Source organism: Gymnoscopelus braueri, assembly GCF_963280865.1.
Source record: "Gymnoscopelus braueri genome assembly, chromosome: 16".
Taxonomy (NCBI): domain Eukaryota; kingdom Metazoa; phylum Chordata; class Actinopteri; order Myctophiformes; family Myctophidae; genus Gymnoscopelus; species Gymnoscopelus braueri.
The window spans coordinates 46,347,397-46,370,218 of record NC_137616.1 but is presented as its reverse complement, the minus strand read 5'-3'; the positions used below and the strand labels follow the sequence as shown (position 1 = coordinate 46,370,218).

Sequence of the window (22,822 nt, the reverse complement as noted above, 5' to 3'; positions counted from 1 at the left end):
AAAAAAAAATTTCTATCAATTACACACCCCATGAAGCCTTGAATTCATGGAGATTTTTATGTTTTAGTCACATTCCTGAGCCAGTAATGTGATGATAATAATAAAGATCCTTATGTATCCGGTAGGAGACTCAAAAGGAGACTCTTTGTGTCTCCTACCGGATAGAGCGCCGGTAATCAAATTATTGGCTTAGGAATGCGACAAAAACTAAAAGATCTCCTTAAAGGGGTAGTTCACCCCCAAAATAACTTTTTTTCTATTGATTACTGACCATCTGGAGCCTTGAATTCATAGATATTTTTTTGTTTTTGTCACATTCCTAAGCCAATAATTTGATTATAATAAATGTGTCCCCATTGATTCCGGTAGGAGACACAAATGCATTTGTGTCTCCTACCGGAATCAATGGGGCTAAATTTATTATAATCAAATAATAAAGGAAGGAATGCGACAAAAACAAATAAATATCCATGAATTCAAGGCTCCATGGGGTGAGTAATCAATAGAAAAAAAGTTATTTGGGGGGTGAACTACCCCTTTAAGTAATTTTTTTGGGTGAACTACTCCTTTAAACTGTATGTTAGTTTGTTGCACATTAAGCAAATCATCAACCACTGCTGCACTGTATAATGTTGTATGTTTCTGACCTGAAACAATGAAAACACATGCTGATGATTTATAACCTGTTTTATTTTTGTATAACTATGTACTGTTTCATCTCAATGATTTTGTATAAATGTCTATTTGGTAAAAACATGTTCAGTGACTCCTGTCAGATTTATACCTTTTCAGCACATTGAATTGAATTAAAACTATGTCAAATTAAAACTGCATTTTGGGGTTTGTTGGTGCTGGAAAGTGATATTTGTTTTCACAGATAGTGTTTAGTTAAAAGGTTAAAGCCCTATTTTCTGATAGTAATGTAGCTTTTTAGACATTTAGAGCTATAGAGGGTTTGTTCAGTAACAGGGGTCTCCCCATTTCTCCAGCCCTTTATTAACCCTTTAAGACCTGGGACACATCTGTGTCACCTTTTGATTTGAGCTGAAAAAGCATTATTTTACACTTTGGCTATTCAAAAATAGCAGATCTACAAGCTCATAGCGCGGCACCGAGTGCCGCGCTACGAGCTTGTAGATCTGCTATTTTTGAAAAATCGTGAAAATGTGTGCAAATCTTTGAATATATATTGTTTTAAAGCGAGCATTTTTAACTCAAATCTTTGCTTCTGGGGGATCCCTGGAACAACATATTTTGAGATGGGGGTCGGCAGCAAAATAAACATAATTTTGGGGGTCCTTGATATGAAAACGTTTGAAAACCACTGATATAGAAACATACGTTTTTCAGAAAACCGTTAGGATTTAGAAGACATTTTGCAGAATCGGAACCTCAGGCCTAAAAAACATTTTTAATTTCTTTTTTATTTATGTATTAGTCACCCCATGGAGACTTGAATTCATGGATTTCTTTTTGTTTTTATCGCATTCCTAAGCCAATAATGTGATGACCAGCGGACCGGTAGGCAGCGGTTCCGGTAGGAGACACAAAGGAGACTCTTTGTGTCTCCTACCCGAACCGCTGCTGGTCATCAAATTATTGGAATGCGACAAAAACAAAAATAATATCCATAAATTCAATGGCTTAAACATAAAAGACATTTTCAGGTGGGATACCAATTTATCCAATCAGGAGAAGGAACCCATTTATCAGGTTACATTTTATAGTGTCTTAAATATATATATATATATATATATATATATATACACAGCACCGTCCTACTGTGGAGTATAAATGGGCCTTTGTTTTGTTCTCGCTTTGTCCCCCCCACCCCCCCTTCGCCTGTCAATCAAGATGGCTGGTCCCGCCCCTCCCCCCCCCTGCTTGCCGCCTGCATAGATATATATAAAGGCTAGATGACTCACCCGCGCTGCTGGCCAATGGAGTACGACGTTGCCACATGGCGGCCATCTTGAAACAGTCATTCATAACATTATGTCTATGGAGCATATACTTTAAAATAACCATAGCGTGCTCAATTTTCATCCGATTTTCAAACGGTTTGGTGTGTTGTAAACACCAAAGATGTAATAAAATTATAAAATTATAAAATTATAAAAAATTAAAAAAAACATGATTATAATTATAAGTATGCAGTATCATAACTACATCTTTGGTGTTTACAATACACCAAACCGTTTGAAAATCAGATGAAAATTGAGCACGCTATGGTTATTTCAAAGTATATGCACCATAGACATAATGTTATGAATGACTGTTTCAAGATGGCCGCGGTTGAGCTACGCTTGCGCCGTCCCCTTGAGCCATCTAGCCTTTATATATATCTATGGCCGCCTGCCTCCCTCTGCCACAAGCCGGCCCCTTTGCGTCACACCCAAGCCGGTGACCTATCGAATTATGTGACTTCCAAAAACGACGGACCCCTTAACGGTCACATTATTATATAAGTCACCCGTTTGGGTATAACGCGTGGTTACGAGAGAGAGAGAGAGAGAGAACGAGAGAGAGAGAGAGAGAGAGAGAGAGAGAGAGAGAGAGAGAGAGGACACAGAGAGAGGGGGAAGGAAGGGACAGACTGTGAATGTTTCTTCTTTAACAGCGGAAGGTGAATAAAGGAGGTTCTGATTATAAAAAAGGTAAGTTTGAGATTTATTTTTGTCTTTTTAGAAAAAAAAGTCTCCGTTTAGCTCTTTAAAAAAAAAAAAAAAGAAGAAAAAGGAGGAAAAAAAGACGCTCGGACTCCGCGCCCGTTTTTTAGGACGTAAAAAAGCACGGTTCGTACGACGGTGTCGCGCGGCCCGGGAGTAGCAGATCTCCAAGCTCTCGGCGCGTCGCGCTCGCGGCGCTCGCGACGCGCCGTGAGCTTGGAGATCTACGACGGCCGGGGGGGGAAAAAAACGCGGAAGTGGGTGTCTCGCGCTGAGTAATTCACGCCGTTAAGATTGTAACGCGTTTATATTTAAGTGTAACGTCACATTGTGGCGTTATACCGTATCATTTACCATTGATAGAGTGGACTCTGGATATTTTATTATTTTTATTACAGTTATTACATAGTTATATTACAATAAAAGAACCGGACGTTCCCCCCCAAAAAATGGCCCGTTTTTGTCGCCGTCGCGCTGGATTTCTTTGAGCACTTTAAAGTTTCAAAAGTCCAAATGTTAAAACTTGAGTAATATGACCGATATGAATAGACAATAACACCTATGTTTCGTAAAGGATATCTTATGTTTCATAAACGTGTGAAAACAGGTTGTCTTTTGTGTTACTACTACCAGTCTGAGTCATGAAGTCATGCCTATCGCTAGCTCCGACGGAACCTCTCCCTCCGCTCTATAGCTCCGAGATGAGGTTCTTCGGTTCCCTCTACCGTTTGAGCAGGACATTGTCGCACATTTTCCACTTTACGTGTTTCTTACCCCTTTCTGCACATCGTATCCAAAAAGTAAAGCTTTTCCGCCATTCTCTCAGATGTTTTAAGTTCTAGCGCACCATAAAAGCTATCCAACGAGTTGAAGAAAGTATTTAATTCGCCTCTGTCCTCAGCCGGTTACATGTTTTTAAGACATTGCGCAAGAGTTGCGCCCGTAGAGATAACATTACTGATTCCCCTACTGGTCAAATGTTGAATTGCATCTTCTAATGCAAAATATTATGAAACCGGCTGAGGACAGAGGCGAATTAAATAATTTTTTCAACTCGTTGGATAGCTTTTATGGTGCACTAGAACTTAAAACATCTGAGAGAATGTCGGAAAAGCTTTACTTTTTGGATGCGATGTGCAGAAAGGGGTAAGAAACATGTAAAGTGGAAAATGTGCGACAATGTCCTGCTCAAACGGCAGAGGGAAACGAGGAACCTCATCTCGGAGCTATACAGCGGAGGGAGAGGTTCCGTAGGGGCGAGCCTGTCGCCGTTGCCAGATTTTGTGAGAGAAATAAGCAACCACAACCTGGTCTATGAAAACAAGCCCAAAAGAAGCAATCATAGGGCACTAGGCATAGAGTTAAAAATAAGGGTTAATACTTTAAACCGATATACTGTTTACATTTTAAACCTATATACTGTTTACATTGACAATAGCATATCTACAAGCTCACAACGCGCCACGATACTATGGATGCGACGCTTTGTGAGCTTGTGGATCTGCTATTTTTTAGAAAAAATCTTGAAATAAAATGTGGAATATTTGGAATATTTTTTGAAACTTTCTGAGAACACAAATCTTGTATGGGGGGTCCCTGGCACAAAACGTTTTCAGATGGGGGTTATAGGGACAAATGGGGGTCCATGACATGAACATATTTTAGAACCACTGGTTAAAATAATTGAAAAACATTGTGAAGCAAGCCCAAATAAGCAACTACACTTTAGAAACAAGCCCCCAAAAAACACAACCTGCAACCACCAATTTTAGTTTAGTTTAGCAACTTTACAGAAAAACAAGCCCAAAGTCGCTTATAATAAGCGGACATGGCAACACTGATGCCAGTCTGTCTGTTACGTCACTGTGAGTCATACAGTGTGAGTCATACAGTAGAGAGATGTGTCGAAATGTGGGCAGGGTTTAAAATGTGTCCTTTTAAATTCATTAGAATTCATTGTGACGTAATGTTAATATGATCATAATGATACATGACATTTATGTAGTGCAAACAACTTGTGAAAACAAGACAAAACTAAATAATCAACTTTATTAGGAGAGAAATAGTCAAAAAGGCTTAATATGTGTGTGTTAAAAAGCTCAGGATGTAAATTTAGAAGTGTAGAAGAATAGTACAGTAATAATAATAATAATAATAATAATAATGTATCTATAGTTCCTAGAGATATACTGCATAGCTGCTGAGAGTCAATATAGATTAGATATAGTTGCATTTTTGCCATTCAGTTAAAGTATTAGACTGTGGTTGTACCGGTCAGCTCCCATTACAACAGTATTAGACTGTGCGTGTGCGTGTGCGTGCGTGCGTGCGTGCGTGCGTGTGTTGGAACATTATGAATAAAAATTACATTTGTGGTTGTCTTTTAGGCTTCATAAACAAAAGGTACACAGGGCAGATAATATGACACATAACTTAACTTACAGAGTTGAATAACTTTATCCATTAAGAGAATAGTGGAAATAGCTGTGACGGACGCATTTCGCGCTTGTTGTAGATCTGCTATTTCCTCTATATTTGAAAATGTTTGAAAATATATGAACACTTTTCAACATGGAACAGATTCTGACGATTATGCAATTTTTTTTTTTACAATTGTCTAAAAAAAAAACGGTTATGTAATAATCGTGACAGACCTAACCGTGACAGATCTCTCCAGTGGTGGAAAAAGTAGCCTACTCACATTTTTTACTTAAAAGTATCAATGCTGCAATGTAGAAACACTCTGTTACAAGTAAAGGTCTGGAATTCAAAATTTACTTTAGTAAAAGTACAAAGTATTGGTATCAAAATGTACTTAAAGTACCAAAAGTACTCATTATGCAGAATGTCCCATTTCACAAGTTTTCAAATGTATAAAAAAAAAAAAAAAATAGCAGATCTACAAGCTCACAATGCGTATCGCGACGCATTGTGAGCTTGTGAGCTGCTATTTTCAAATGGCCGAAATGTATATAGGGCTGAAGTGGTTAATGTATGTTTTGTAATAATAAACAAAATCTACAAAGTAACTAAAGTTTTCAAATAATTGGAGTGGAGTAAAAGTACAATATTTGCCTCTGAGATGTAGTGGAGTAGAAGTAAAAGTGCAGAAAATTTGGAAATACTCCAGTAAAGTAAAACATACCTCAAAATTGCGCAGTACTTGAGTAAATGTACTTAAGTTACTTTACACTGGATCTCTCTCTCTCTCTCTGGCAGAACGACATGCACTCCCGGGGCATCAAGCGTAAGCTGTGTGACAGCGGCGTAGCGGACGCGGACGAAGAGCGTCCGTCTTACGGCATCCAGCGCCAGTCCCTGCTGGACATGTCCCTGGTCAAGCTGCAACACTGCCACACGCTGGCCGAGCCCGACCTCTGCCGCTCGGTGCTGATCGCCAACACCGTGCGCCAGATCCAGGAGGAGATGGACCAGGACCATGGGAGCTGTCAGGTATATATATATATATATATATAGGATCTGATCTCAGACCAGCTCTGTTCTGTGTTTACACCATTATAAGGGGTAGTTCATCCCCAAAATCACATTTAAAGGGATAGTTCACCCCCAAAATGACCTTTTTCTTATCGATTAGTCACCCCATGGAGACTTGAATTCATGGATATTTTTATGTTTTTGTCTCATTCCTAAGCTAATAATTGTGTAGGAGACACAAAGAGTCTCCTTTGTGTCTCCTACCGGAACAGTTGCCTACCGGTCCGCTGGTCATCAAATTATTGGCTTAGGAATGCGAAAAAAACAAAAACCATGAATTCAAGTTTTTGGGTGAACTATCCCTTTAATAACAGTGTGGACAGTCAGTCTTAAAGATCAGATTTGAGAAACAAATTAGTTTTGGCCGCAGTGAAAACAAGGCCTTAGAGACAACTACACCTCCCGAAATCGGAGAGAGGAAGCTGGCACTTCCGTTCACGAAAATATATTTTAAAATATCTTTACATTTAATCTTTGAATGTATGAATGTAGTCACAGAATAGTTATCTCCAGTATGATTGATCCCCTGATGGTTGCTAATCACAGAGGGTTTTCAGGTGTGGTTTCACAAATGTCAACGAGGTCATTGTGACCTCGTTGACATCTGTTGTGTGATGTTTGAAGATGGCATGTTTCACCCAAAAATTGATTTTTTTTTTCTCAGTTTATTTTTTAACATTGAAGTGAATGGAGCAGCAACTTTTTGGATAGCGTTATCTCCTAGTTCCTTTGAGATAAACAAAAAATAAAAATGTATTATTATTATTTTATTTTTTTTCAAACTCGTGATAACTCGTTCTTGGCACTCAGAGAGTTAATACTAATTCAAACCTTGTCTTAACCCCAGGTGGTCCCTGACCCGTTCATGGTGTCCTGCGGTCCAGAATCGCCCCAGCCCCTCCTGGACCCCCACCACGTCTTGTTCCAGAACGGCCACGTTTTGGGCCCACACAGCAGCGCTCTGTGTCTGAACAGCAGCGCTCTGTGTCTGAACAGTGACATGTTGTGTCCCAACGGCGACCTTTCGTGTCGACCGGACCAAAACCAGATGACCTACGACCTCTGCCCCGACGAGGAGTCGTCCTACTGCTGGGGGAGGGCGGAGCTAAAGATGATGGGTCACGCCCTCCTGGAGGAGGCGGAGTCGGAGGCCATGATGCGGCCGCCCCGGTGCATTCTGGGACGGGGGGAGGAGGAGGAGGAAGAGGAGGACGAGGTGTTTTTGGGGAAGCTGGACATGCGGAGCGCTCCTTCCTCTTCTTCCGGTTCGGTTGCCGGTTCGAACCCCGGCCTGGAGGAGTTCCTGTCGGACGTGGAGGCGTCGTACTACGACCTGGACACCATGGCCATCGGAACGGCCACGCCCCTCACCACGCTGACCGAGCTGGACCACATCATGGAGATCATAGTGGGGTCCTAAGGTTAAAGGGGTAGTTCACCCCCAAAATGACTTAGTTTCTATCAAATTCATGAATAAATGTTTTGGGGTGAATTATTCCTTTAACGATGCTGGTTCTCAACTTAGGGCTCGGGGACCCTCTTATACGGGGGTCTGTAACTCTGAGAGTGTAACAAACGGGAATTCCATTTGTTACACTCTCAGAGTTACAGAGCTGTAAAGGGTCCATTTGGACCCCCTGGTGGTCCCTAGACCAAGTGTTGAGAACCGGTGACTTTTACAACCAATAGCGGACTAGTACAGAGACTGGGAACCCTCTGTCGAGGGCAATTGCTCTTAGACAATAATTCTGACACACACACACACACACACACACACACACACAATTCAAAATGTACTTGAGTAAAAGTACGAAAGTATTGGCATCAAAATAGCAGATCTACAAGCTCGCGATGCGACGCATTGTGAGCTTGTAGATCGGCTATTTTCAAATGGCCGAAATGTTTTCAAATAATTGTAGTGGAGGAAAAGTACAATATTTGCCTCTGAGATGTAGTGGAGTCGAAGTACATATATTGGGAATTGGAAAAGTAAAGTACAAATATCTCAAAATTGTACTTAAGTAAATGTACTTAGTTACTTTCCACCACTCACACACACACACACAGTGAAAGGACATATTCAATTGATTACAGATTTTTGCATGTTTTTTTTAACACACGTTTTATTTGTTTATTTTCTTACAATATTTTTTTTATACGATCTAATTTATTGTGAATTTTTTACACTACGTGAACCTATGAGCTCAGAACAAATGTTTTTATATATTAATGTATATACATACACCTTTATATTCACATAAACGTTTATACAATGTCTACGATCTATCTCAAGCAGCCTTTATTTACTGTGGGAGCGAAGCCATTACAGGGTCCACGGGGTGATCAGTGCTGATTGGTCAGTTGCTGCGTCCTCGCTATACTTAAAGGTGGCGTACGTGATATTTCTTTGTTAAAATGAGTTCTAGATATCTATAGTGATATTAATCATTGCTATGGAGTGTTTCTCCAGCTCTTCAGTAAACAGAAAATGCATTTTCAGGTCAGGATACCAGTTTCATCCAATCGGGAGAGAGACCTCATACAGAATACAGGATAAACTGAACGTGGAATCGGAAGTGACGGCACAAAAGCAATGAGCAGACACAACATTGGAAGATAAGTGGGTTATCATTCCCGATTCCATGAAATTGGCGTCCCACCTGAAAATGTATTTTCTGTTTGTTAAAAAGCCTGTGAGAGAGAGAGAGAATCTTTTTTTTGTTTTAACCAAAAAATATCACGTACAGCACCTTTAAAACCCCTTCAAGCCACACTTGTGTAGCATTCATGTTGGTGGTCTTTTTGGAGTGCCGCGAGAGTTCTTTCTTGCCCGTTTATAACACCACTGACTTAAAAGTGTTGATCCGATGCAATGTTCTTGTTGTTTTTTGTACATAAATGATGATCAGCCTGCATTCCTTCATGCTCTCCTTATCGACCGAGGATATCGGTCATATATATAAATATACGTATTCTGATATATATATATTTTCATGTTAGAGAGATATTTTTTACAAGATATTGTTTGTTTTATATGCCTTTTTTCATTTTGTAGATAGTATACAAGTTGGTATTGTAGAAGTGGGACAAAAACGGCAGCAGTTGGACGTTTTAATCCGTTAAAACCGGGAAAGCTGTCATTTTAGATTTTAGCGTTGGCTATTAAAAAATAGCAGATATACAAGCTCGCACTGCATCACTTCGTGCCGCACTGCGAGCTTGTACATCTGCTATTTTTTAACATTTTAGAAAAATCTTGAAAGTGTTTGAAAAATCAGACGGGGGTCCGCGGCCAAACATGCTGTAAATCAATCTGGGCGTCCTTGGCACGAAAAAAGTCTTGAGAACGACTTTGTAGAATCCGCCTCAGGTCTTATGGGTTATATGTCACTTTAACTGGTTTGTCTGGTTTGAGCCGGTGTCACCTCTGTCATCTGATCGCCTCCAGTCAAAGCCAGAGCCATTGACAGAGAGAGTGTTACCACACACTCCCATAGACTCCTGTAGTATACAGAGAATATTCATAGAATATTCAATGTTCACCGATAGTTCCAAACACTGCTGTATTAGTTCCAACCTAACCTTTGTGATCACGATCAAAGGGTGTCCTTAACTCTCCGTTTTCAACCGCTGTGGTTAAAAAGCCATTTATTCTGTGTGTCACACAAAAGTAGCAAAAATAGCCGATCTACAAGCTCAAAACGCGTCACAGTGCGGCGCATTTTGAGCTTGTAGATCGGCTATTTTTGCAAAACTCTGTTTTAACCGCTCTGGTTAAAAAGCCATTTATCCATCACAATGTTTACATGCACATACCCTGTCAACAACCACTTAAGCCCGGTTCCAAAAACAATAAAATAAAGCCGATCTACAAGCTCACAATGTGTTGCCCGAAAAATTTTTTTTACAAAGTACCTTTCTGTGTTTTTTTCCCCAGAAAATTCTAGATTTATATATATATTTTTTGTGGCCTATAATAACATTCCCATAACAGTGAGGCCAGGGGTGAAAGTGAAAGTTCATGACAATCAAGTTATGGAAATATGGTGTTTACATATAATGTGAGATTGCAATAATCTACTTGTTGTTCATCTCAGTCCAGTTATGTTTACACGATGCACACAGACATAACCATCTGGGGATATTACAGTTCCATAACTGTGCTTGTAAACGCTCATTGTGACCTCATATAAGTTATTCTATTTATTATCACTGCCAACATGTTGTAGCAAAATAATCATGATGTCACTGACACTTTGAATGAGGTCAAACTGCAGGGCGTGTTATTTTTTGTTTATTACGAATATGTCATTTTATATAATTTTAATAAAACATGAATTATCAGTTGATGGTTTTCTGACTCTTTTTTTTTTGGGTGACTTTCAGATAGTCATGCAGTAGAAAAGTGTATCCACATGTGAAGTAGAATATATGGCATTGGCAGCTACTACACAGGAAAGTTTTGATCTTGTGCAGACCAGTTATTGAAAGGAATGGACAATGGAAATGCTTATGCACCAGTGACAATCGTTGAGGACAATCAAGGGGAAATTGCATTGTCAAAGAATCCTGTGTGTCGTCAAAGGTGTAAACATGTTGACATCGAATGTCACTTTGTTCGATCTGCAGTCAGTGATGGAAACATTATCATTGAATACTGTCCAACAACAGAAATGGTGGCTGATATTTTAATGTGATTTTGTCTCATTCCTAAGCCAATAATTTGATGACCAGCAGACCGGTAGGCAGTGGTTCTGGTAGGAGACACAAAGGAGACTCTTTGTGTCTCCTACCGTAACCGCTGCCGGTCATCAAATTATTGACTTAGGAATGAGACAAAAAACAAAAAAAAATCCATGATTTCAAGTCTCCATGGGGTGACTAATCCATAGAAAAAAAGTAATTTTGGGGGTGAACTATCCCTGTAACTAAACATGTAACAAAAGTCACAATTGAAAAGTTTGTGTATTTTATCTTTGGTGTTGGAGGTTAAAATAAAATAAAAATAAAAAAGTACGTCAAAGAGCAAGTGGGGTGTTGAACTATTGTGAACACTGACTTGAATGCTCTTAACTCTGACGTCATCTGTCAATCACAATCAGAGTGGGTGGTGCTAATAAATGGATCATTGCTGACTCGCCTGTGTCAGTCAGTGTCATGTGAACCATAGACATGTAGACGCCTCCTTCGGCTCTGAGGCGTCTGTATCTCGGGCGCGCACCAGCTTCCGCCCTCAGTCGCGTGCGTCACAGAAGGGGACGTTCGGTAGGCCAATCAGAGGCCTACCGAACGTCCCCTTCTGTGACGCACGCGACCGGGGGCGGAAGCAATACAAAGGTATTGCGATACAGGTCGCGCCAATGAACTGCAGAGGTCAATGAGGTATCTAGGTTTCTATTCACCCGTTTCCTAGGCTGTGTGTTTTCCACTTCCTGTCGATTTCATTGGATATCATTGGTCATCTGACCAGTTTCATTGGATTTCATTGGATCAAAACGACAGGAAGTGGAAAACACACAGCCTAGGAAACAGGTGAATATCTATGATGTGAACTACAAGCAAGTGTGTGAGCGTCCTTTATTCCTCCATATAGACCCCTTAACAGACGACGTCACACTGGTTGCAAGCGTCATACTGCGCAAGCGTCACACCCATTCTATCAGGTCTCGCTAGGACGCGCAGCACTAGCCAACACACAAGAGGGGGTTGGGGTGTGCTGAAACCAGCGCACCCCGAAACAACAGGTTGAGAATTGATTGCATGAAACAATCACCTGTGCATCCAGTCTCAATGTTGGTAAACAAATAATTGGTCTATAGTGCTAGGCAACGTGTCGTCACCACGGGGGGCGTGGCATAGTAGCTGCAGACATATGGGGGGGGGGGTAAGAGTCAATGTTAAGTCAAGCTGTTTATGACCCCCCAAGATGTCCGCCGCTACCAAGTGACACTTGTTGACGCCCCCTTCAGGATTGTTTTCCTATGCACTATTAGTCCAGGCTATCTAGACCTTTGCTGGAAATGGCTGCTGCGCCAACAGGATGGATCCACTATGGATCTATGGATCCCCACACACACACACGCGCGGGCGCACAATGTGTGTTTGAAATTAATTGTTGTGTAAATATTGTTTTGAACATTCCCATACCTGCCATTTTTCACATCACAAGTAAAATACTTAGCTAGTGAGTGAGGGAAACGAGTGACCAATGTTGAATGTTTCTGTTAAATAAGGTTTTTAAGGAGTTTTTCATCTTATATTTACTGTTGTTGTTAATTTTGCCAATAGTTGGTTTTCTTGTGTCTGTCTGTCTGTCTGTAGGAATTAAAGGATTGATTCTCAAAAGGAAATTACAGTATTAGAAGCATCAACATGCTGTGTGTGTGTGTGTGTGTGTGTGTGTGTGTGTGTGTGTGTGTGTGTGTGTGTGTGTGTGTGTGTGTGTGTGTGTGTGTGTGTGTGTGTGTGTGTGTGTGCACACATGTGCGTGGGCAACTGTAGCCTGGCCAATAAGCACAGAGAAGAGTGCAAGATGTGGTTAACAGCTGCAGTACAAGGAGGAGTTTCTCAGTAAGTCTAAACTGAAAGTTAAACGGTGAGTTTGTCAGACATTGTCACATGTTCGCTGCAAATCCCTAAACAGCACTTTCACAGAAATACTGACAACTTAAAGACCGGTGAGTACATTAGATAAGATCTATTATTCATTAACAGAGAATCAATGGTTTAATAACCCATTAAGACCTGAGGCCGATACTGAAAATGTCTTCTAAAACTGTTTTCTGAAAAACGTATGTTGATATGTAAGTGGTTCTCAAACTTTGGTTTGTCAAGGACCCCCACAATTATATATTTTACTGCCGATCCCCATCTCAAAGTATTTTGTATCAGGGACCCCCAGAAGCAAAGATTTTACTTAAAATTGTTTGCTTTAAAACAATATACATATTCAAAGATTTGCACAAATGTTCATGATTCTTCAAAAATAGCAGATCTACATAAAATAAATATTGGTTTAAGTGATTAAAATCTAATATAACACAGATGCCTCTCCGGTTTTAATGGGTTAAACTGTATCCAGACATGCTCTTCTCCTATTTACATATTCCTTGAAATTCCCCAGTATGATCTTTCAATTGGCAAAAATGACATGTTTTCATGGAATATATAGAACACAAACATTATTTGTCATCAATTCCGATACAATCCAGAGCAGATTAACAACTATTGAGCTGTGAGGAGTAGCATTTAGGAACTACATCTGATTATTTCACTTTTATTCTCACAGTGTGTTGAAATGGCCTCTGCCAGTATTCTCCATTCTGAAGAGCAGTTCCTGTGTTCTATCTGTCTGGATGTGTTCACTGATCCAATCAGCACTCCATGTGGACACAACTACTGCAAGACCTGCATCACACAACACTGGGACAGCACTGATGTGTCTAAGTGTCCTTTATGTAACAAAACCTTCAACACCAGACCAGAAGTCTCTGTCAATACAGTGCTCTCTGAGATGGCTGATCAGTTCAGAAAGTCACTGCAGCTGAAAATAAATTCCAGCACGAACCAGGAACCTGCTGAACCACATGAAGTCTCCTGTGACGTCTGTACTGAGACCAAACTAAAAGCCCTGAAGTCCTGCCTGGTGTGTCTGACCTCCTACTGTGAGACTCACCTGGAGCCTCATCAGAGACTCACAGGGTTAAAACGACACAAACTAATCAACCCTGTAAAGAACCTGGAAGACTTAATGTGTAAGAAACATGACAGACCTCTGGAGCTGTTCTGTAAGACTGACCACATATATGTCTGTCAGTTCTGCACTGAGTTAGACCACAAGTTACATAGAATTGTATCTCTGGAAGAAGAATGTGAAGGAAAGAAGGCTGAGCTGGGAAAGACAGAGACTGAAGTTCAGCAGATGATCCAGGAGAGACAAGTGAAGATTCAGGAGGTCAAACACTCAGTAGAGCTCAGCAAGAAAGACACAGACAGAGAGATAGCAGACAGTGTGCAGGTCTTTACTGCTCTGATCAGCTGTGTTGAGAGAAGCCAGGTTGAGCTCATTGGTGTGATTGAAGAGAAGCAGAAAACAACAGAGAAACAGGCTGAAGGCTTCATTAAAGATCTGCAACAGGAAATCACTCAGTTAGAGAAGAAAAGCTCTGAGCTGAAGCAGCTCTCACACACCGGAGACCACCTCCACCTCCTCCAGAACTTCACATCCATCAACACCCCTCCACCCACCAAGGACTGGACAAAGGTCAATGTCCATCAGTCTTCATACGTGGGGACTGTGAGGACAGCTGTGGCTCAGCTGGAGAAGACACTCAGTCAAGAGATGGAGAAGCTGTGTGATGCTGAGCTGAGGAGGATCCAGCAATATGCAGTGGATGTGACTCTGGACCCTGATACAGCACATCACTCTCTCATCCTGTCTGAGGATGGAAAACAAGTGAGTAATGGAGGCATAAAGAAGAATCTCCCAGACAACAAAGAGAGATTCTCTCCATGTGTCGGTGTTTTAGGATTAGGAAAACAAAGCTTCTCCTCAGGAAGGTTTTACTATGAGGTTCAGGTTAAAGGGAAGACTGACTGGGATTTAGGAGTGGCCAGAGAGTCCATCAACAGGAAGGGACCAATCAAACTGACCCCGAAGAAGGGTTACTGGTCTATATGGTTAAGAAATGGAAATGAGTACAAGGCTCTTAATGACCCCGCTGTCCTCCTTCCTGTAAGAGTTAAGGTCCAGACAGTGGGAGTGTTTGTGGATTATGAGGAGGGTCTGGTCTGCTTTTATGATGTGGAGACCAGAGTTCATCTCTACTATTTCACTGGCTGCACCTTCACTGAAAATCTCTATCCCTACTTCAGTCCTAATATTAATAATAATGGTAAAAACTCTGCTCCTCTGATCATCTCTCCTGTCAATCATACAGATTAAACTCATCCTTGCATTTACTATGAGAGCTAATTTGACTAATTCACTTTCATGGTCAGTGTGCATTAAGTTTAACACATGATATTCCAAATGAGACAAACTTTGAAACTTACTTTCAGCTGAAATCATACACATTAATATTTTACATATACATAATTACAGCACTGTGTTCATATGCAAATAAACTTTATTAAACCTAACTTCAACATAAAGTGACACAGAGGAAATGTTGATATTGTTGTTATTGTTATTTGTTGGAATCATACTAAATGCTTATTTTGGTATAAATAAGCATTGCTTCTTCCTACTCTATTTTGGACATTTTTATTGTGTTTATTATGTTATATCTGATCAATTATTGGTTATTGTTGGTATGTTCGGCTTTTAATTTTTTTATTCTTTAATTAAGTTTTAAATAAATAATGAAGAAACAAATAAATACATAACTGGCATTGTTGTCTCCTGTCTTAACATGCCTGGTACGGCTGCACCCCACGACTGACACAGCCCTGGGTAGGCAACCAGGCCTGGAGGAGATCTGCTCTCAGAGGAATGCACTTTTCTAGTTGTTTACCTGGTTTCCTAGTTTATGTGAGCCACTACATTGTTCTCTCTTCACTTTACATCAGGGGTCTTCAACCTTTTCAGGCCAGGGACCCCCAAACTGATGGGTAGATGGAGCAGGGACCCCCTACCTCGTAGGGTAGGGGGGGCTACCACATATATTGTATATTTATGTATAAAATTGTGTTTTATATTGCCTGCTCCTACGCACCAGCCCCAGTAGGTGTGCAAAATTAAAATTCTCTACAAAATATGTATAAACATACCATGTTATTGTGCATTGTGCCTCCATTTATCTGTTTGCTATGGATTCATGTTATGTTTAAAGACAATTTGACATTTTTGGGGAAATTTTTTTTTTTTTTTTTTTTTTTTTCAAACAAAAATATTGTATAATTAAACAACAATTTCGCGGACCCCCTGCAGTACCTCCGCGGACCCCCTAGGGGTCGCGGACCCCCTGTTGAAGACCTCTGCTTTACATTATGTGACTATTTACCTTGTTATTAATTGATTAGTGTCCATGTTCTCTGCTTATTATGATCTCACACTTGTAAGTCGCTCTGGATAAGATCGTCTGATAAATGCCTTAATGTACATAACATTGTAAATTGCTCAGCTAGCAAGCAAGGGAAACAAATAACTTGCCAATAGTTTATTTTCTAGTGTAAATTGACATGTGTATGTATTCAAAGATTTGCACAAATATTCCATGATCTTTCAAAAAATTGCATATCTACAAGCTCATAGCACGGCACTCTGTTAAAGTGACACATAATCGCAATTGTTTTCGTCAACAACGCATGCGTTGCATTGGAGATCTCTAATCCCCAGCCTAAACCAAACATCTACAAGCCACTCTAAAAATCTTTTTTTCAACCATAAAACTACCATTTTTCTTGTGAGGACTGGGAAAATGGACTTCACAACGACAATTTCTCATATTCCACTATACTTGTGGGGACATTTGGACATCAAAGTGTTTGAAAGATTTAGATATTTTTTTTAATACAAATCTTCCCTTCTGGGGATCCCTTGCACAAAACCTTTTCAGATTACTATTATGCCGGTGGTTCTCAACCTTTTTAGGCTGCGACCCGCCAAAATAATCATATTTGAACTGGGGACCCCCCAAAATAATCATATTTGAACTGGGGACCCCGCCCCCTGACAAGCACTTAGAATTGTAGGAGTTGAGACATTACATTTTTGGAGATCTACAATCACTATCTTTCCCTCTTTCTTATATTATTTGACAATGTGGCCAAAGTTTGACCAGTTTTTATAATATAGTTTGTTGATTACTTTTGATGCAGTAATGGTCTTTCCCCCCCCCCCCCTTTTTTTTAGGTATTAAATTGTCACTCTCCTGTCATCTGGGGACCCCCTCAAAATCATGTGGGGACCACTCCCAACCCACAGGTTGAGAACCACTGGTCTATGGCAGTGACAGAGAAGCACATTGGAGCAGTGGTTACCAAACCTTTCAGCTTGAGACCCAAAAGAGACATTTAATGTCTCCCTGGGACCCTAACTAGTGAAAATAGCCGACCTACAAGCTCACAGACATGCTGTGAGCTTGTAGATATGCTATGTTCAGTACTTCTCAAATGTTGTCTTTTTGTTCATTTATGGAATTGATTTTATTGATATGAAATTTTAAAAACTGTTTGAATTCGTTTTTAGGGTCTTTGAAAACTTTTTAAATAATTATTCAATGAATCAATCAAAACTCAAATGCTACGTTTACCACCAGCCAATAAAAGTTAATCTCAGGCACTGAAACGTATGGCGTGTTAATTGTGTCGACTAAAACTGAACAAAAACTAAATACAAACTAAGCTTTGGTGACTAAAACTATGACTAAATATATTGGCAATTTCGTCAACAAATACAAACTATGACTAAAATAAGGAGGGACTAGTGGAGAAGAGATCCAGTAGAACTAAGACAAGTCAATTTATGCTCGATTGCGTGCAGGTGTCGCTCTCCGAAAATAGCCGATCTACAAGCTCACAACACGTCTGCAACGCATGTTGAGCTTGTAGATCGGCTATTTTCGGGTAAAGTATAAATCAGGCATTATGACACCATCACGGGCCACCAACATAAATTGGCAACTGTAGATTTAGTCAAGAACTAACATCTTATATTTAGTCAACTAACATCTTATATTTAGTCAACTAACATCTTATATTTAGTCAACTAACATCTTATATTTAGTCAACTGAAACTGAAAACTAAATAGAATTGTATTCAAAAGACTATGACTAAAACCACATAAACATTTGTTGTCAAAATTAACACTGTTAATTAAACATGATAATAAGTGGTGGAAAAAGTACACATGTTTTACTTAAGTAAAAGTATCAATAATGTACTGTAGAAATACTCTATTACAAGTGAAAGTCCAGAATTAGAAATGTACTTGAGTAGAAGTACAAAAGTATTGGTATCAAAATATACTTAAAGTACAGAAGTTGTGCATAATGTTAACCTGACACCGTCAAAAGGAAGAAGCTTGCGACACACATTTGTTTCACAGAAATCAAATGCAAATGAGATTTCCGGAGGGAGGGGGGTTTACCAGGCTAGCATAATGTCCCATTTCACAAGTTCAAAATGTATAAAAAAGTTTGAAAGTAGCCGATCTACAAGCTCACAATGCGTCGATTGTAGATCTGCTATTTTCAAATGGCCGAAATGTATATAGGGCTAAAGTGGTCAATGTGTGTTTTGTAATAATAATAAAAATCTACAAAGTAACTAGTAACTAAAGTTTTCAAATAAGTGGAGTGGAGTAAAAGTACAATATTTGCCTCTGAGATGTAGTGGAATAGAAGTATAAGTACTGAAAACTGGAAATACTCCAATTAAGTAAAAATACCTCACAATTGTACTTAAGTACAGTACTTAGTTACACTGATAATAGAAGAATAACACTGATAATAGAACAACACATTCATTAGATGAGATGCACAGAGAGGCAGCCAATAAAGACTTGAACACCGGATCATCAGATATTCTTTTATTTGTCCGCTTATGTCTCTAACAATAATTCAATAATTACAAACAGAAATAAAAACAGTATTTTTTTAAATTTTCAATTCAACCAGAAAAGTCTTAAAGTCTGGGTGCATTTGGGGTGGGTAGGTTGGGTGGGGGTTGGATTATTTGGGTGGAGGTGGGGTATTTGGGTGGGGGTGGGGTAGTTGGGGTATTTAAGCGGGCGTGGGGGGAGGTTTGGGGCTAATTTGAGTGGGGGGGTGGGGGGGAAGTTGGGTATTTGGGTTTGGGTGGTCGGGTGTATTCAGGTGGGGGTATTTGTGTGGGGGTGGAGGGGTAGTTGGCATTATTTAGGTGGATGAAGGCTATAGAGAGGATAAAACAGGAAATACCAGCGACATAAAATCAAAAAGGATTATTAATATTATTCTTTTTATCTGGAATATAAACGATGTGCAACTTTCTTTTTTTTTAATACAGTGTTTTTTATTAAGAACTCCAACAGATATGACATAGTCACCTGTCTGTCTGTCTGTCTGTCTCTCTGTCCGTCTGTCTGTCTGACTAGAAGCTTCATTCATCAACATTGCATAGAAAATGGTCTAAATTCCGTCCTATGTACAACGTTGAGTACAAAATACTTGGCGTTTATCAAAATGTGAGCGCACACACACACGGCTATAAGTACAATACTCCAGTGGTTCTCAGAGTAGGGGTCCCAGGGACCCTCAGGGTTCCTTGAGGGGAGTCCAAATGGACTCTTTACAGGTCTGTAACTGAGAGTGTACAAATGGAACCAAATGGACCCTTACAGGTCTGTAACTCTGAGAGTGTACAAAATAAATGGAACCAAATGGACCTTTAAAGGTCTGTAACTCTGAGTGAGTAACAAATGGAACCAAATGGACCCTCACGGGTCCATTTGGTTCCATTTGTTACCCTCTCAGAGTTATGGGGGTCCTTGAAATGACAAAGTTTGAGAGCCACTGCGCTACATTAACTGTCATGTTGGACTAAATTAAAGTAGCTGCTAAGAGTTTGGAATTACGTACCAATTCTCAGATCTCTACCCTGGCTCCCAGTGAGTCACAGAATAGATTTATTTTCAAATATTTGGCGATCGTTGTCTAAGGTAATTTAAACCACTCAATGGTTTACAGCTGCGTCGACATTTTTGAAACCTCATCACGTTGTCGGCTGGCCTTACGGTCAGTTTACTAAATGTTCATGAATTTCAAATAAAACATGATGAGTCATTGTTTAGTTCTTTAAATCCAGGATTAAGATGAATTTCCACTTTTGAATTTTCTCCAGTGCCTTTTATTTAAAATGTCAGCCTAACTAAATACTGATTGATTTAATCAACAATTGTTACTTTTGATACAAAATGTGCTGATTTAAGTTGTTGTATTTATCTTTTTTGTTTTTGTTTTTCATAAGCAACAAAACATTATTTTAACCAATCTGTATGTTAATGCGATATAACTTACAAAACTGTGGCGTTTGTGTTTGATCTCCCTGCTCTTCTATTGAGACATTTAGACTAGTGGTTCTCAAAATGGGGTCAGGGGTCCCTACATGGGGGTTCCTGGGGGTCCCCAACATTTTTTTAATACTGCTTCACAATAAATTTCAACCACTTTATCCATATTTTATACGTAGGCTATTCAAAAATAGCAGATATACAAGCTCACAGGGTGTCACGTTGTGCCATGAGGCGAGCGAGTACATCTGCTATTTATTTATTTTTTAAAAGAAAATAAATCTTGAAAGTAGGCTATTGAGAAAAGTTGAGTTATTTAGATTTTTCTCTTCTCTTCTGGGGGTCCTTGGCACAAAACATTTTCAGATGGGGGTCCGCAGCCAAATACATATACATTTGGGGGTCCTTGGCATGAAAATGTTTGGAGAACCACCGATTTAGATTCTGTGGTCTGGTGAGACACCTACTGGCCGAGAAGCAGAACTGCATGATGTACGTGTACGTGAATAGAAATTGTGGGTTAAAGTTCCACTGTCTTTTCATGCCTTATGCAAATCATTTTGTTAATTGCCTTGAAGTATAAAATGTGCTCATAAACTTGCCACACATAAAGCACAGTGGGTCTCACTTTAAATGAAGCAAACTTTTGTTTTTTAAATTTTATGTACAGATATTTATTCAGCACCGATGAAGATATAACCGTTTGATACTTTAAACCTTTTAAATAAAGGTACTGCAGCTACCACTTGAGACTCTTTGTCTGTTTCTTTTTTTTTATTTCTGTAATCTTTGCAGAAAAAACAGGTTTATGTTACTTTATACACATTTCACTTTCAGGAATGACCATCATTGCTGTGAGGCTAAGATGAATACCGTTATAGACTATTAATGTCTGACTGTAGACTACTAATGTCTGACTTAGCCAATTGAACGGTGTGGTCAGTGTTAAAAGGAGCAAAAAAAACAAACAAAAAAGATGGAACATTTATCTGACACAGAAATCAAGGTTCTTTTATCATCATATTTGTGATATTGTGTCTTATTGTGCAGATGTGAGCAATCTCAATCATGACTCAAAGAACGTGGGTTACGTTAGTAACCTCAGGCGAGGTGGTAGTAATCGTTCACTATTAGCTTAAGAAGAGACTAGATTTTCTGTCAAAGTGCAGAAATATTTGCAAATTATGATTTAATTACATCAAGTCCCTTCTCCCCCCCATGGCGGCTGTCATTTCATTAACAGAACCCCGTTCTACCGCAAGGTTGTGTCAGCATGGTCAATGATGTGCTTACAACTAAACTACACTCATTCTTAAGCAGATAAATACCCAACTGTAGCTCAGAAGCCACCTAAACGGCTTGAGCGTCCATATTCTAGGGGGTGGGGGTGACATTCAGCAAAAAACTGCCGATCTACAAGCTCACAACGCGTCGCGTTGTGAGCTTGTAGATCGGCTATTTTTTGCCGAACACATCTGGTTTACACGGGGCAGAAAAAAACAGTGAAAGAACAGTTGCAGCTCAAAGTTGTTTTTACTAAGACTAGAGGATTTAAGAATGGTTTGAGTTTGTACACAATGTTGATGAATGAAGGCCCTGGTTTTTAGCACGACGACATAAGATGGCGTGTGTGTGTGTGTGTGCGCGCACGTGTCTTTAGAGCGATATCGTTATCCTGAAAAACAACAAACCAAATCTTAAAAAGGTAAAAAGTGAAACAGTTTCGTCTTTCAGTTAAAACAAACAGAAAAAAAAATAAGTCATTGCGTCTCAAGCCCGATTTTATACTTGGGTCGACACGACGGTATCGCGCTCCGAAAAGCCCGGCCCATCTGAAACTACGTTTAGAGCCTCTGCCGAAAAAACAACCGATCTACAAGACCACAACCGCGGTTGGTTATTTTCGGCGCGAGATACCGTCGAGCGACGGTAGCGAAAAGCAGACACCCGGGGCTCTTCTAATGGTTCTGGTCCTGTACACAAACAAACACCTTTTATCAAACAAATAACCATGTGGAAATAAAAAAAAGAAAAAAGGTGAGATTTCATAATTTCTTATTTTAAATTAAAAGACCTCCGTTCAGACCCCGTGTTACCGTCTGATTTCTCTGTCCTGTGATTGGCTAATAGTGTGTGTGTGTTAGTCCAGGCTGTCCAGTGTTGTTTGGCTGCGATGTGGCGAGGTGGGGGAGGGGGGCGAGCTGAGATTACTGCTGTTAGAGTCAGGCTGGGGGAGAGAGAGAGAGAGAGAGAGAGAGAGAGAGAGAGAGAGAGAGAGAGATTGAGAGAGAGAGAGATGGGGAGAGAAAATAAGTTTAATTTAAATAATTTAGCAATAGAAAAAAAAAATGGTATTGGACATTTTAACTTTTTGTATTTTTTCGTAAATTCACCCATTCTATCCAGGAAAGCATTTCTGTCAAAAATAGCAGATCTACAAGCTATTTTTGAAAAATCGTGAAAATGTGTGTAAATCTTTGAATATATATATTTTTAAAGCGAACATTTGTAAAATATTTTGTTCCAGGGAACTCCAGAAGCAAAGATTTGAGTTATCAAATGTTTAAGATTTGCACAAATTGTCAAGATTTTTCAAAAATAGCAGATCTACAAGCTCATGCGGATTGAATGGGTTAATGTCCCAACTTGATCATACCACAGCGT

The 22,822-nt window shown here is 39.7% G+C and overlaps 3 protein-coding genes across 5 annotated transcripts in view; 2 read left to right on the top strand and 1 right to left on the bottom strand.

Moving 5' to 3' along the window:
* Positions 1-22,822, bottom strand: part of cdc42bpb (CDC42 binding protein kinase beta (DMPK-like)) — a 419,833-nt gene that overhangs the window by 325,915 nt on the left and 71,096 nt on the right. For 2 of the 3 annotated variants that reach the window (XM_080453508.1, XM_080453509.1), the window contains exon 38: positions 18,689-22,385. In XM_080453508.1, the coding sequence (XP_080309634.1) occupies positions 22,299-22,385 (87 nt within the window). In that variant the 3' untranslated portion in view covers positions 18,689-22,298. Of the gene's footprint in view, positions 1-18,688; positions 22,386-22,822 lie in introns of those variants that run through there. The other variant, XR_013934750.1, reaches the window with a different exon arrangement.
* On the top strand, positions 2,565-7,696 carry LOC308102678 (uncharacterized protein). Its single transcript, XM_080452510.1, has 3 exons — positions 2,565-2,657; positions 5,889-6,122; positions 7,012-7,696. The coding sequence occupies exons 2-3, from the start codon at positions 5,895-5,897 to the stop codon at positions 7,582-7,584; spliced, it is 801 nt and encodes a 266-aa protein (XP_080308636.1). The 5' UTR covers positions 2,565-2,657; positions 5,889-5,894; the 3' UTR covers positions 7,585-7,696.
* LOC308103517 (zinc finger protein RFP-like) lies at positions 13,462-15,347 on the top strand (the record flags this gene model as incomplete). The annotated part of the gene is made up of 1 exon (XM_080453515.1): positions 13,462-15,347. The coding sequence occupies one exon, from the start codon at positions 13,462-13,464 to the stop codon at positions 15,106-15,108; it is 1,647 nt and encodes a 548-aa protein (XP_080309641.1). The 3' UTR covers positions 15,109-15,347.